Source organism: Poecilia latipinna, unplaced genomic scaffold, assembly GCF_001443285.1.
Source record: "Poecilia latipinna isolate Pla-1442-1.1 unplaced genomic scaffold, P_latipinna-1.0 Scaffold1387, whole genome shotgun sequence".
In the NCBI taxonomy this organism is placed as follows: domain Eukaryota; kingdom Metazoa; phylum Chordata; class Actinopteri; order Cyprinodontiformes; family Poeciliidae; genus Poecilia; species Poecilia latipinna.
Window position 1 is genome coordinate 64,280 of NW_015114003.1, and position 15,317 is coordinate 79,596.

Below are 15,317 nucleotides of genomic sequence, written 5' to 3' on the forward strand. Positions count from 1 at the left end.
CACCCCTGACACACTGCCCCAGTCTACCCTCCCTGCACATGAAATATCTGCAGCCAACAACAGTCACTTAGCTGTAAAGTGCCAAGGCCCCAAAGTATCAACACTAACACACAGCCGCTGGCAACAGACAAGCTGGAAAGCAGATATTTAGTCCTCACAAGACCTTGGAGGGGACGACTTGTAAAGCGGACAGTGCGGTAATGTAATACACGGATAGGATGAGAACAGAGTGAGCTCGGATCAAAGTGGTGACAGCGATAAGTGATCCAAACAGGAAGGTATCAATCTGAAGACTGGAGACTGTCAATTACAGAACTGAATCAAAGCACTCATTTTAATAAAAGAGTTCAAGTGAACATAGGCTAATTCTCATGAATTTGTTGTTTGTACTCATCTTGAAGGGGCAGAATTATGTATTTTAGTGACATTTTGTAGCACAACCAAGTAGCTGTTAACTTCAGTTACTATAAAAATGCTAAATATATCAAACATGGCCTAATCATTTGGCGACGACACATTTTCACAGGTTTGAAACTTAGGCCTTAAAGGATTAAAATAAATTTTACTATGTATTATAACGCCTTGAAATTAGGCCTCTATTGCTTTAAAAACTCCTGTTCTTTCTGAAACTGCTTTCAGGAAGTTATCCCAACATCACTCCTCTATTAACCCTCTAACAATGTTTTTACCAGCATTGAACTGAGAAGTAGCTCCTACAATGAGCTCAGCAGATTCACAGTTCCACCAGGTGTTTGCTAATTGCTGCTGGCTAGTCTGAAGGAGCTGAGTGGGGCAGGGCTGCTCTGTGAGGCGGAAGCTCTGAAACTGCAGCTGTGAGGAGGAGTTGCGCCTCGAAGGCGGAGCTTTGTCCCCCCAGGTTTTTTGCACAGCTTAATGGTTGCCATGGAGATGAAAGGATTTCTCAAACATGCATGAAAGAATGAAGGCAACACCACAGTTACTAAGTTTTAAAGTATCTTTTTGGATAAAAGGTAAGACACCTTCAGGAAACGAGAGAAGAAAACCAGTTGCTTTCTATTCAAAATGTTAGGACTTTTAAGCTAACGAATTTGAGAAGAGAACTAATATCTCTCCAGTCAGCAGATTGTCCCTCCTGAGCTGTGGATTTCTGGAGTTCCTCCAGAGTTATCAAGGGCCTGTAAGATGCTGCTTTGATTATTATTGTTGCATCAGTTTAGGTGACCGGACACATTTTGTTAGGTTTGCAGTTGTTTTCCATGCATCTTTCATCTTTGGATTATAACTTGTGCAGTTCTATGTGAGATGCTCAGTACTTGGAATTTTATCTTTTAACCTACAACCTGGTTCAAACTTCCTTCTTTGTAATGAAATTTATTCATTAATGTTCTCTAACAAACCTGTGAGACCTTCACAGAATTGGATTTGTACCAAAAATACCCCAAAATCTTAAACTGCTTTTTTCTTGCCCTTTATTTTAAGTGTTTGTGGTATCCTGTGTTGGTCTTTCACTTAAAATCCTAATAATACTAATAATTAGTGAATATTATATTTATGCTTTTGCATTGTCAAACTTTTGATGTTGCACTATAACTGTGCAAAGACGCACGCTAAACATAGTGAGATTGAAAAACAGTAAACTTTTCATAAATTGTCTAAAGGCTCATTTGCCAGTCAGTGACACATGAAACATTTTTTTTTCCTGCTTTATCAGATTCATAAAATCTGCCGTTATGCAGTAAGTAGACAAATTTCAGAATTGGCTTTAAATTTTAACCAAAAGATATGAGGTTTCAAGCTATTTGAGAAGTTTAAATACTTAAAACTCAAGCTTTTAGAAATGGGAGTTATGTAAATCTCGGTTATGATCCATGGAGGAGAGCGAGTGAAAGTTGAATAAGGAGCACAAAGGATTGAGACATGGAAGGAGAGGGCAAGCAATTGAGACTGATCAAAAACAAGTAAGGAACAAATGGGTAGATTAGCAAAGAGGCTAAACTCTGACAAGGATGAATCCAAAAATCCTAATTTATGGATAAAATCAGATTTACTGTAATACCTCAACTAATGTTGGATCAAGTGACCTGCAACATTTTGCTTCTCAGCAACATAAAGCCCCCGAAAGCCTTCGAAGATATGAGCAGGGGGCTGGATTTGTGTGTGTGTGTGTAAAATAATCTGCAGCAGTTTTGGGGGATGCCTGCCTGGTACCACACGTGCGGCTCCCCCCCTTTGCTCCTTTCTGCTGTGCCAGCACACTTCTTCACCTCTTCCCTTCAGTCTGCCAGCAATATCTTCCTCCAGCATCCCTTCTAGTTTGGGTTGCTTGGATTTGCACTCTAATAACTCACCCTGATATTGCCGTACTATGGTTTTGTTTGTTTTTCCATCAAGCATAATGTCAAAACTTTTCTTTTACAAATTAAAGTGAGTCAGAGGGAGTAACCACCTGCATAATCTTACATTTATTACATGTATAATCCATACATCCAACACTAAATCCGTTTTTAATAGTTAACCAAAAAATAGTCATATCACTTTTCAGATGATATGACTGAAAAACGTATCACGGTATAAGCATAGTTCTACTCTTGAGTAAAATTTGAGGTACTTTATACAGGGGAATTTTCTGCCATAATTCGAGAGCACACATTTGAAAGCAGAATTTCATATCTTTTTTTCCTCAAACCTTTAATACTTGTGCTTACATTTTCAGTTTGAAAGCAGGACTTCATGTCTTTCTTCTCAAAACTTTTAATACTTGTACTCAAAATGTCTGTTCTCTTTCAAATATTCACTGTGCTTTCCCAAACTTTTCTCCTCACGCTCAAAACTTGTCTCTTCTTGGGTCAAATCTCCGCTTGCAAACTTTCCTGCTCGCTTGTGAATCATTTTCTGTTGGGCTTAGAACAGAAAGCACCGTTGCCTGGCGACCCCTCAGCCAATAGAATGCAAGTGTTAAACTGGGTGCGTTTGTTTCCTTCTACTGGGTGTGCCTGTGTGGCTACAGTCGATTGTGGCAACCGGTGAAGTTTTTGTGTACAAATTTTGAATGTTTTACAGTGAAAACATTGTGAAGAATGTGCGCTGTCTGTAATGTCACTATGAACTTTATTCATTTGGATTTTACAAATAGTTTTTTAGTGCTTTCTAAGTATCATGTCTTATGGATTATCCTCATTGCTTTTTTGTTATATTGGTAGTGTCTAGTAGCTTTGTAATTATTGGCCTAGATTTTTGCACAATAACTTAAATAGGGTACGATTAGCAAATTAGAAAACAAAACCAGTTATAATAATGCATCCATTCATCTTTGGGTTAAGTTGTTTGTAAAATAAAATACAGTTTCAAATTATTATGAGTTAGTAAAAGTTTCTTCTTTGCTATTTAATTTGAAAAACATAAATTCAGTGTAAAAACCAAGTCTAGATGGGACTAGCCAAGTGGATCAGGAAATATGGCTTACAGTTGGGGTAAAGGGTGGAGCCTTTGGACGTGTTGAATTGCGCCGTGTGCTGTCCATCACTTCTATCTCCTGACAGTGGGGGCAACAATCCCAGCTTTCTGCCCAGCATCGCCAGCTCCTCTAATTTCCAATGAGAGCATAAATCAGATCTTTATGGGCCCGGTCGAGCGTTCTGCGGCCCAGATGGATTATTAAAGGGACATATAACTCAAAGAGGCCACCGCTCCCTGAGGGTCGCCTGATCACAGCGCAACAGAGAGGGGACGGGTGGCCTACCCTCTCCCACTCCTCACCACCCACCCACCCAGTCTGCCAGCCAGCCTGCTCTCCTGGCTGGATGCCATTCCTCACTAGCAAGAAATCTTAAGACCTTCGTTGTCTGAATGTCTCCCCCTCTGGAGTCCTAAATATCTCCAGCAATATGTTGCTTTTTTCAGGAACCGCGCCTGAAATCTGTCTTCTGATCTTTATCTTTTTGGGACTTTTTTCCTTAACATTGCCTTAAATTTAATCAAAATTCACACAAATGATGGTACTGTACATTAAAAAATGGATTTTTGAAAGGGGTGTATTATGCAAAATTTGCATGTTTGTGTACTTCCATTTGGATCTCAACTGCTTCTAAAAAAAAAACAGCCGAAGAACTTAAAAAAAACACCAAGCCATAGTTTGCAATATGTTAATGTTTTTTGTTATCTGGAAAATGAGCCATTTTCCAAGATACCAAGAATGTATCGTCACAAATCAACAGGCACTGCCCATCACCTAGCAACCCCAGAAGCCCAGCTCGTTACCTAGCAACCCCAACTGAGCCCAGTCAGTCACCTAGCAACGCAAATGAAACTCCAGCACGTTTGGTCAGCTCGTTTTACCGCTATATGTACAACGGCGGCTTGAAAAGTCAAGTGTTTTGTTGTTGACTTACCATCCAGAAACCACTTGCTGCACTCTTGTTGGTTGCGCAGGAGACTCAACTTTTGCTTTTCAAAGGTGTATGGTTGTATAATTGCTCATCTTATTTGGATTTGAAGTGACAAAACAGCTCATTCTGAAAGGATGAACAGACTAAAATCTTATATTAGAATGATTTAGTCAAAAAAAAAAAAAGTATGAATATACCATAAATCTATCCAAACTTTTTCGAAGAAGCATAAAAAGTCACCTTTAACATCAGTGGTGTAAAAAAAAAAAAATCGCAGCTCTGATTGTACTTCGGCTTTGAAGTCATGCTTAATACATTTTTAGAATATTTGGGTTCAAATATTTGAATTTTAATGCTCATTTAAACTGATGTTAACAATTAGGCTGACTTTTGGTCGTCAAAACTGCTCTGTTTATGAACATAGATGACAGGAAAACAGGAGTGATATGGTACCGACCTACATCACCTCTTAAATTACTTGTAAAAGTGACACGTTTCAGCGCCGTCGCCTCTGTAGATCTGTTTAAGATCAGAGCCCTAATTATTACTGTGGCAAAGCCTGGTTTTTCTTCAGCGGAATAAAGTATTTACAATGTGGCCATAGGGAGCTGTTCTTTCAAGTCGCTGTAGGCCAACAAAAGCTGCATCCTGCACCCTGGTGATTCAGTAATTGCAACCACCAGTTGGACGAGAGCGAGGCAACTTCAAATGCAGTTCACGTCTTCGACAATGTGAGTCAGACAGAAGAGGGAAAGAGCAAGTGTGCAAGAGCAGTTTAAAGCGCTCCTAGAAAAGTGAAGAGGGAAGAGATTAGGGTTGAATGAGGGGGAGAAGACTTAAGATGACTTGTGCCCTGTGCTCTTTGTACATGTTTGAGTCTGCCACAGCTTATCCTCGGTTGTCCCCAGTTGTCGCGCTCCGATCCTCCTCATCAGCACCCGTCTGATTTGGGTGTCCCTCGTGTTTATTTAGCGGTTTTTATTATTTGTGCATCAGCACAAATAACCCTAACTCGTTCAGCTTTCTATGAATGTATGTTTTTCCCCATGCACACTTGCATGTTTAAGCCCTGGCCAGGAAGATACAGGCATTAGTAGAGATGAGCCGCTAATAGACGAGGCGGTAATTGAAGTCTTTAAGAAAGTGAGAGGGGGATTAATCCAAGCGAAATGAGCACCACTGTCTGCTGTGGGTGAGGCGGAGAAAGGCAGAATGGGTGTGATAGAGAGACGTGATGAAGCATAGAAAAGAAATCTGTAAATGAGGCCCTTTTTGGAAGCTGGAAGGGATTATCCACAAAAGAAATAAATAAATCTTCTGGGCCATTCTCCAGCCAAATGGTCTATCTGGAAAGAGTTGAAAACTGAGCCAAAGAAGGCCACAGAGAGCAGAACTATCAAACAATTTATGCACTTCGGGTTTCTTACAGCTGAGTAACAACTCTTGTTATGAACAAGAAACATTGGGACCGATGGTTCCTGTCAACATATTGTGAATCAGCAAACTCTGTTGGATTAGAGGGGTGAGGAATAAAGATGGAGAGAAACAACAGAGGCTCTTTCATGTGCCTTTATTGGGTTTTATCGCAGAGCGGGTTTCAGAGGAGCTGCCAGTGAACCAGTCACTAAAGCCACTAAAACTTTAGCATCCACAGTCAGCATGGAAACTTTTGCACCCTTGCAAAAATTATAAATCCATCCTAAAAGCATTTGCATTGATAAGAAATGAGGGCAGCTGACGAAAGTAAAGCTTCAGCTCAAATAAGGACATTTGCAGGACCGTTATGAAAGGAGAGGACCATTTTCCTTAATCCCTCCTGACTTTATTCAGGTTCAGTTGTTTAAAAGGGGCTTTAGGTAGGCTTTCCTTTAAAATTTTAAAGGAGTCTTAAGGGACTGAGTAAAAGTTTGGAATGAATCCTTGCTCTGTTATCTGAGTGTGTCTTATTAGCTGAGCACGGACATCTAGGGAAGAGAGTATTGCGGCAGATTATTCTTTTCATAAAGTCTGAAATAAGGCTGCTTTAAATTCCAGTAACTAAAGTACGGTGAAAAAACTTCAGCAAGACTGACTAGCTTTTAAATTAATAAATACAATTGGTCAGAACTCGTGTAACGGCTTAAACCAAAAATCAAATTTACTAACTTTAACAGCTATGGAACCGTTGCATTTTCTAGTTTCCATCCAGAAATTTTATGTATGTCACAACGCTGGAGCGCAAAAAGACGATTCCTTTGCATGCCGTTCATAGCTGCACATGCAAACTGTGCAGCAGATTAATAATAAACAGCTGGATTTGGTTTAGTTTTATTCTGGTTAATCTCACTGCTCTTGTTCTTATATTCTGAGTCACTGTTGTGATTTTAGTTTCATTTTTTTAGTTATATCTTTTTTTTTGTTCTCATGTGTTTAGTCATGTTCCATTTAGATATTTTTACTAAAGGCATTAGTGTTACTGCTCACCTGTTTCCACGACACCTTTTCATCTCTTACTCTGTTTTTCCTCACTATTTGTCAGATCCTTTATCCGTCTAACTCCTGTTGCTCCCAGTTTCTTCTTTTTTGAATTATTATTTTATTAAAATTTAGGACTGGATGGTATGACTGAAAAACTTATCATGATATAAATAAATAAGATCTGACTTTTAATGGGGCTCCACCTGTTTAAATAAAAAAATTAAAACAAAAATTAATAATGCTAAAAAACTGATTAGATTTTAAGAAAACATACAGTTCTACTTAAAAATGTATGATTAAAACATTTGTTAGGTTAATTTAATTTAATTCATCCCTCCAACTTTTTGAGGCCCATCTAGAGGCCTCAATGTGGCCCCTGAAAGGGCCACAGCCCCCACTTTGAACAACATTGCTCTAAAATATAAGAATATTCTGTCTTAATTTTTAACCTTTACATTTTTCAGCACAAATATCTTGCAAACACTTTCCTTTTCCTCTAAGTTGTAGTTAATCTTTTTCTACAAAGCGTTCTTTGTAATTGAGTTACAGTAATTTTTTAAACTCACGGTTGATTCATTAAGATCTACCACTCAGAGCCCCCGCCTCTTCATCAACTTCCCATTCACCTCCTTCCTGCTCTCGGAGCTGTCATGTCCCCTGGGAGAGATTGATGGCTGAGTGTGTTTGCTGGGCAGCGGCCACAGATCACAGCCTCCGTCTCTGGGGAGGATGGCGGTTAATTGCCATTGAACTATTAATCATAGCAGCCAGGCCTTTCATTACTGAAAGGAATTAACATCAGTAGCTAGGAGACTTTGGGGAAACACAGAGAAACTTTGTGTTACTCAGTTATGATGGAAGATTGGCCGCTTCTCCCTGTTCTCACATCCCAGAAGAGTACAGTTAAAGTTGCAAACTGTGTAAATACAGGTGGTGGGATACATTTTTGCATGGAAACCTGTGTGTTTGTATCTGCACTTTTCAGCTTTGTTTGTGTCCACCGGCAGCAACTATCTGCAAGTTATGCATTGCAAAACTCCAAATGTTACTAAGTATTTTTAGTCCAATGTTGGTGCAAATATCTTGGTGCAGTTGAAATAAAACAAAACTAACTTGCAAGCAACTTTTCAGCAAGATATGGGTTCTTGTTTTAAGTCGATACTTCCCTAGTATTGATGATATTTACTAGTTCTGACAGATTATTTGGGAACAATTTCTTGTCCCATGTTATAAGTAACATAATCTACCACTTTTTTCATCAATATTAAGGAGTTATTTACTGTAACAGACACCTATATCTTGCTGAAAAGTTACTTGTAAGTTAGTTTTGTTTTATTTAAAGTGTGTTAAGATATTTGCACTAAATATTTTACCAAAAATACTAATGTTTTTCTATTTTTGCAGTGTAAGGTTAGGATTAGGTGGACTTACCATGACTTGACTAACACCTGTTCTCTGTTTTAGCTCCAACAGAAACCCCCTTGAGGCCCAATCTTGGTGAGTTTCAATTGCATTAAATGTTATTAATTTCATTCATTACTTCAATCTTGCCAATGATACTCTCTACAAAGCAGCATAGACAGTAGATTTAACTGTGAGCACGTTGTGCATTACATGTTTATAGTGGAGCTCCACGCGAAACATGCTGTTCTACGAGATGACTTTGACTCCAACATCCCAGGAGAGTTGGACTCTAACATATGGTAGGTGGAAAAGTTTCTGTTTCTCTTGCAGCCTGAAGGGCCTTTGTGTTTTCTGGGAACACTCAACCAAGTTTGACAGAGGTTCGCTCATTTGTACCAGTTTTTATGGATCATCAAGTTGCTTTTTTGTGGCAGGATCTGAGTAGACCAGAAATTTGTGGCTGTGTGAACTGAGCCTGATAACTACAAGCAGGACCTTGCAAATGCATTTATGTACTTTCCCACATTTTGCCATGTTGAAAAAACATCGTTTATGTATCACCATAGGATTTTATGTGCAAGGATAACACATAGTAGCCAATAATTGCAAAAGGCAAATGAGAAATGATGTTCTTTTTTTTTACCTATCAAAATCTCAAAATTGTTGTGCATTTTTATTCTTCGCCTTTACATTTTTACACAGCTTCACATGTAAATCCAATTAAGAATCTGTGAGAAGATTTAAAGAGTAATTAAACTCCAAATCTTTCTTTTTTAAATTGGTCATTAAGGGTGATGTCATGTTTCTGTGCAAATTGTGACATTTTTATGTCAATTTCTTAAATTATCCAATATTTAGTCTAAAACATATTTTAGTGCTACTGCCTGTTGGTTGAATGATGGCTATTGCAGTCAGATGTTCCTATTGGTTACAACGTTACAGCTTTACTTATGTCTTGGCCACGCCCCTCTGCATTTTGAAAGAAAAATGGTTAAAAAAAATGGATGTGCACCGCAAGTGCTTTGAGACATGTCTCAAAACACTTGCAGCTGTAATTGACATGACGCCGATTCAAATCAAAGATGAATGAGTGAAGATAGTTCTGCTTGATTTTGTGTGTGTAGATTCCAACGGTATGGCAGCTTGAAAACTTGTGCTGCAGGAACTGCAGTGCTTTTTTAGTGTCTTTTTATGCTGCTGTTCATTTTTAAGCATTTTCCTGAAGGCAGATTTTCTCAAGCTCATATTGTTTAAGTCATTACTCCCCGTTTTGTACATGTAAAATGTGGCGGACGCAGCGTTCACACTCAAACCCAACCAGACTTTGTGTCCCTCATCATTTTTTGTCTTGGGCTTTATTGTTGATTTCTCCGTTGTTTGATGTTGGACTCGTTGGATAATTTTCTTGCCCGTCGTCTTTGCCTCAGTGTTGGCTGATAATGCAAAAATGATAAAAAAAAAAATGTCTCGGGTAGCACATTGAGTTTTATTACCTCTACCGTTGTAGCACTGTTTGTTTGTTGGGTTTCCTCCACTAACGAGGAAGTAAAACCGGCGTCATGCCAGTTGCTTCAGGAATACATAAATGTATCACAATCTTTACTAGATTTTTGTTGAAAAAAGAAATTGGAATCATGCATATTTCAACTATGAAAAAGTTGAGAGAGTTTGAAGACTTTTGCAAAGCACTCTCTCTAATAATTTGTGTCATTCTAAGATGATTACCTTGTAGCTCTCCTCTTTGTGTGAACTCTTCTGATCCTGATCTCTTCCCAGGTCTGAGTGCAGTAACTGTGAGGTCGGGGAGCAGTGTGGCGTGGTGTTGCATGGCAGAGCCGTCACTTTCTGTGAGCACTTTGGAGAGCGAGAGCTGGTAACTACCATGTTTGACCACAATGCAACCACTGCGTATTTTATGGCCCATTGACTACAGATCCAAGCCAGCCGCCCAGTGGGCACAACCACATCCACTCTAAATCGTAACATGCGAGCTGCGACAACAGAAGCTGGAAAATTAAAATGTCCTAGTGCTGCAGCATTTACCTTGAACTCTCTAATTCAGTATCAGTTTTTACATTTTTATTAATATAGACAATCACATAAGAATGAAAATGAGTAAGATGTGCAATTATTCATTAGGTATTTATTCAATTTGAAAAGCAAACATAACATCACATTTTGTATTTATTTTATTCATTTATTTCAAACAAATCAATAAAAAAAAACATTTTAAGTCATTTTAGCAATGTACTTGTCCAAAAAGGAGTGTGAATAAGCTAAAAAAAATTAAAACCAGCTTTTATTCAAATAAGTATTTGATCTGTCTAGCTATTTAAAGCCATAAATAAAAGGAGCAAATCTATTAAAAAGAAACATCTCTGCCCTGGTTTATGGTTTAAAGTTTAAACTGTGGTTATCAGTTTAAAATAAAAAATAAGTTGATGAAAGTCAATTTTTTAATTTTTTAAATATTTTAATATCAGTTTGTTTCATTGGATTTCCTAATTCCGTTTAACTTAAGATGCTGTTTTTGACATTTGGTTTCGGCATTTAAAGGCCTAAAACAAGGGTTAGTAAATAGGACCGGCAGTGAAAACGTTTGGAGCTAAACAACTGCATATCACACTGACTATATTAAAGCAAAGTTATATCTTACCCAGTGAAAAGTGTTTTTCCGTCCTTTCTTTTCCTCTTTCTGTCTCTGTGGATTTCAGTTGGTTTTGCTGTGAGAGATGAAAGCTTCACACTTCACAGCAGAGAAGTGTTTAGTGCCTTGTGATTCTGTTTACTTCTGTGATAAACAGCCGCTTTGTCTGTCACTGTTCCAGATGTTTTTGAGCAGCTCCCTGGCAGCTCTTCTGTCGAGTGCAACAAAAATGTTAATCCAGAAACAACACACACATTTAGGCAAAGACAAATAAGCAGTTTACAGCAATCTATAGCTGAAAACATTGCATAGGTTACTATTGTTAAATTATGTAAACAAAACTTTTTAAATTTAATGAGATCTAATAAAACCGCTCACAGCAAATCTGATTTATTACATGCTAAAGTCTGATTTATTGAATTCCAATTGAAGTACTGACAGCTTATTTCCCGTAGTATTCATCCTTTAAAATATAGAAAAGTAAATATGTGCATTTTTAGGAATTTTATTGGTATTGTAAGATTTGTTGTTTCTTTTGCTATAAAGATATTATTGTTCTGTTTCCTCCTTAGACTACAGTACCTCTCAACACCAGCACAGCCTCAGTCCTGCAGTTTGCTCTGGGTGAGTGTTTGCAAAAACACACTGCATGCAGTCAATGTTTAAATTTTTTTTTAAATTATCACACCATGATAAATCATTAAAACACTTTATTCAACCTGTTATATAGTCAATCAGTTGTCTTTGCATATTCACCGGGCCTACTTTGAAAAAGGTCAGAATTAGAGATGCAAACAATTAATCAACTTACGTTTAATTGTCAATCAATAGATAATTAGATAAAAATTAGTTCTAATCATTAGCTAAGACTTTGTTTTAGTGGTGTAGTTTGGCCGCCGTCCAGCAGAGGGCGCCACTGGTCACACGTAAACAGAGCCAGATACAGAAGATGGCAGAGGCAGACCAGAACAGGAAATAAACGGTCCAAAACAGAGAAAAATTGTAACATGGTGGGAAAAGACATTAACATGTCTGTGGTACAAGTATTTAATTTTTTCATCTTTTATTTTTCTATTTAGCAACCTAATCAGTTACTGTTTTGTTATATTTTAAAAATATGTGAAGTTTAATCATTTTGCGAAAACCACAATTTTCTGTTTATTCGGTCTGTATTTAATACAGCTGCCACAAATTAAGCATGTGAAAAACTTAGCCCTTCATGTTATGGAAAAATGGTCAACCCTGCTGATAAAAAAGAAAATGGCCGCTTCTCAGTTAATCGTTAGTGGACTGGTAAGAGCAATCCCCTTTAGATTCAGTCATCAATCGATAATTTGCATTACTAGTCAGAATACAAAGTTATTTTTTGGCCACACCTCCAGATTATCCCACAGATTATAGCTTTAACTTATAGTCATTAAGCCTTGATTAAGGTTAAAATTGTTGAGATTGAAGCGTCTTTAAGTGTTTCTTTACTCTTCACAGACATGTTGGGAGTTTTTTTTTATCTGAATTGTCATTTTAAACATCAAACATTTTTAAATTGTATAATTTGATCTTCCTTCTACATCTCAAAAATTTCAGTAGGTGTATAGACTTTATATATGTACTTTGTGAATCCTTTATAATTGTGTAGAAACAATCTGTCCATGAGGAGAAACTACCTCTGTCTGCTTTAGGGAGACGGTGCTCATTTACGCCGTTTCATGTCGGTAAATCTGCTGGTGCAAACCATATTTCAGCGTTTCTTCCGCCGTCCTACTGTCCTCGCTCCCGCCTCCCTCCTCCTGTATCTGTAATGAATGATTTACAATTTCTGGAAAGACACTGAGAAGGCCATGGAAGAGTTTTAGAGGTGTTGTATTTTTCATGTCCATTACATCCATCCACCTGTTCTCCAGGGAGGAAGGCAAGGAGAAAATAAAAGTACATGAAGGTAAAGCCTCACCTTCAACCGCTTGTCTGACAGGCTGCTATGCTCTCTGAAGGTCAGGAAAATCGGTTTGTTTTGCTAGATATGCGAGGTAAAAACTGTTGTGGAGTTCTGGTTGTTGCATGAATTTTAAACGTAGCCTTGAGTTAACGGAGGGAGGGGGAGCAGGTGAGGACGTTGGGACTTACTGTACTAGTCCATTAGCAGCCTTTGACCCCATTTACTCCCATAGCATCCAAAGAGGTCCACATTTAAAAATAGTGTAAGTTAAATCTGGGTGGAAGCACACGCGCGCACACACACGGACACACACAGACACACACACTCAGATCGAGTTTCCAACGGTCAGTCTGCCTTCACTTCCCCATCCTTATCATACATCATCTTCTCTAAATCCTCAGAAACTGCTGACTGACTCCTTTAGTCATGACACCATTTACAGTTTAACCTCCCAATTTATCCCAGAGGGGAGAGTGGGAGAATCCAGCAAGCTGCCTGGCGAATCAGAAAATGTATCCGTCTTTTAGGCTTGTTCTTTATTATTGTAGCGAATGAAGTATTGAGGTTTTACTGATGAACAGTAAGGTTTATTGGACGTAAACCCTTAGTTCCACCGTAAGAGCTTTATGTACACATAAACAAAACAAAAAAACGGGGTACGCTACAAAACCATGCTCTTACTAAGCTAAAAACGTTTACCACTGAAAATATCAACTACATTTAAAAAAACTATACTCTAGTATTTGTATACAATAAAAGGATTAACAGTTTTAATTGATTAAAATTAAAAACATCCTTATTTACAAAATGAACATACCTTGTGCCTCTATCAAGGGTGCTGCTAATAAGATGCATTTTAGAAATGTATCTTGTTGCAACTAGTTTTTGTCGCTAAGCTGCCGATCTATAATGTATTCAGTCTTATCAAAATAAAAGCATCAAATCAAAAACCAGAAGTCAACCATACATTATACAAATTAAATGAAGTAAAGGCAATGAGCTCTAAAAAGGTGATGCAACAAATAAGGAGCTTAATTTGATGTTATTTAACTCTTACTGTTATTATTATCCAACCTGAGTGCCCTTTTTCTGTGTTTAGGTTCGGGTTCCTGTCGGTTCAGCTACTCGGATCCCAGCATCTCGGTGTTGTACAGCCTAAGTGGCAACGCAAACACCTCGGATGACTGGATCACACTGGAAAAGATCAGGTCGGTTTCTCTCTCGTCTCCTTCCTCCCGCCTCATCCATCACACACACAGTCCCTCCATCTGTTATAAACACCCGCCCTCCCTCTTCCCTCTTCACACCTCCCCCTCTTAATTTGTCATTTCTCTCCTGTTTGTGTCTTGATGATCCACCTGTTTTTAATCCCTCTCTCTTGGCCTCTGTGTTTTGTCAGCTTTCAAACAGGCATAGTAAAATTATTATGTTTAGTCAGGATGCGGTGTGAGGTTTCAGTTTTAACTCGTAAATGTCTTAACAGGTCTGGTTTACTTTATATTCTGCTCCTATTAAAAAGGTTAGGATATATCTATGGACAATACAAAACATGTTTATTACATTTTTTACACAAAATCATGAGATTTTAGTTCTGCCTGTTTTGAGCTCCTTTCAGAATGAGATGTTTTAGGGCCTCTGTCACTTTAAATCCAAATAAGCTGCTCCTGCCCACGCCCCCAACTCAGTGTTTACATTTGCATGTTAAAATGGCTGCAAACAGATGCACAGTTATACAACCATACATCTTTGAAAAACAGAAGTGGAGCCTCCTGCACAGCCAACAAGAATGCAGCAAGAGTGGATGATGGCAAGACAAAAACAAAACACTTGTCTTTTCCAGCAGCCATTGTACAGCACATAGGGCAGTAAAACTAGCTGTCCAAATGTGTTGGAGCTCAGTTTGGGTTGCTAGGTGATGGGTGGAACTCCACTGTGGTTGCTAGGTAACAGGCTGGGGCCCTCACCTAGCAGTAGGTGATTGAAGGATGGCATGGTTTTTGAAATGACTCATTTTCCAAACACCAAAAAGACAACTTGTGTTTTTTTAACCATTTGGTCTGTTTTTAGAAGCTGTAGAGAAAACATGCAAAATATACATTTTCCTTAACAGGTTCACTTTAAAAAATATTAAGCATGATGTTTATGATGCGTTTCTTAATTTAATATTTCAACTACCTGAAATATCAGCCAGTTAATCGTCTTTTCCCCTTCTTTCTCAGAGCTCCCACTAACAGCAGCACCGTCGTCCACCTGCTGCCACTCCCACATTCCTCCAGAGGAGAAGCCGTTCGTCTGCGCTGGTCTCAGGAGACGCCCCACGGGCCTGAAGGCTACGAGTCCTGCTGGGGCCTCGACAACGTGCTGCTGGTGAATTCTGCCCACAGAGTTCCTCTGATAGAGGACAACCTGGATCCTCTGGACACGTCCAACTGGCTCTTCTTCCCCGGAGCCACCATCAAGGTACGCTCAGATACGCATAAATGAGCATTGAGCATAAATTTAAAAAAAA

The 15,317-nt window shown here is 38.6% G+C and overlaps 1 protein-coding gene across 1 annotated transcript in view; it reads left to right on the forward strand.

Annotated features, from left to right (window-relative positions):
• reln (reelin) overlaps positions 1-15,317 on the forward strand; it is a gene marked incomplete at its 5' end in the record, with an annotated part of 132,580 nt that overhangs the window by 50,821 nt on the left and 66,442 nt on the right. Inside the window, 6 exons of the mRNA XM_015056507.1 lie at positions 8,289-8,321; positions 8,449-8,527; positions 10,005-10,101; positions 11,448-11,499; positions 13,908-14,016; positions 15,028-15,268. Of these exons, the coding sequence (XP_014911993.1) occupies positions 8,289-8,321; positions 8,449-8,527; positions 10,005-10,101; positions 11,448-11,499; positions 13,908-14,016; positions 15,028-15,268 (611 nt within the window). The remainder of the gene's footprint in view (positions 1-8,288; positions 8,322-8,448; positions 8,528-10,004; positions 10,102-11,447; positions 11,500-13,907; positions 14,017-15,027; positions 15,269-15,317) is intronic.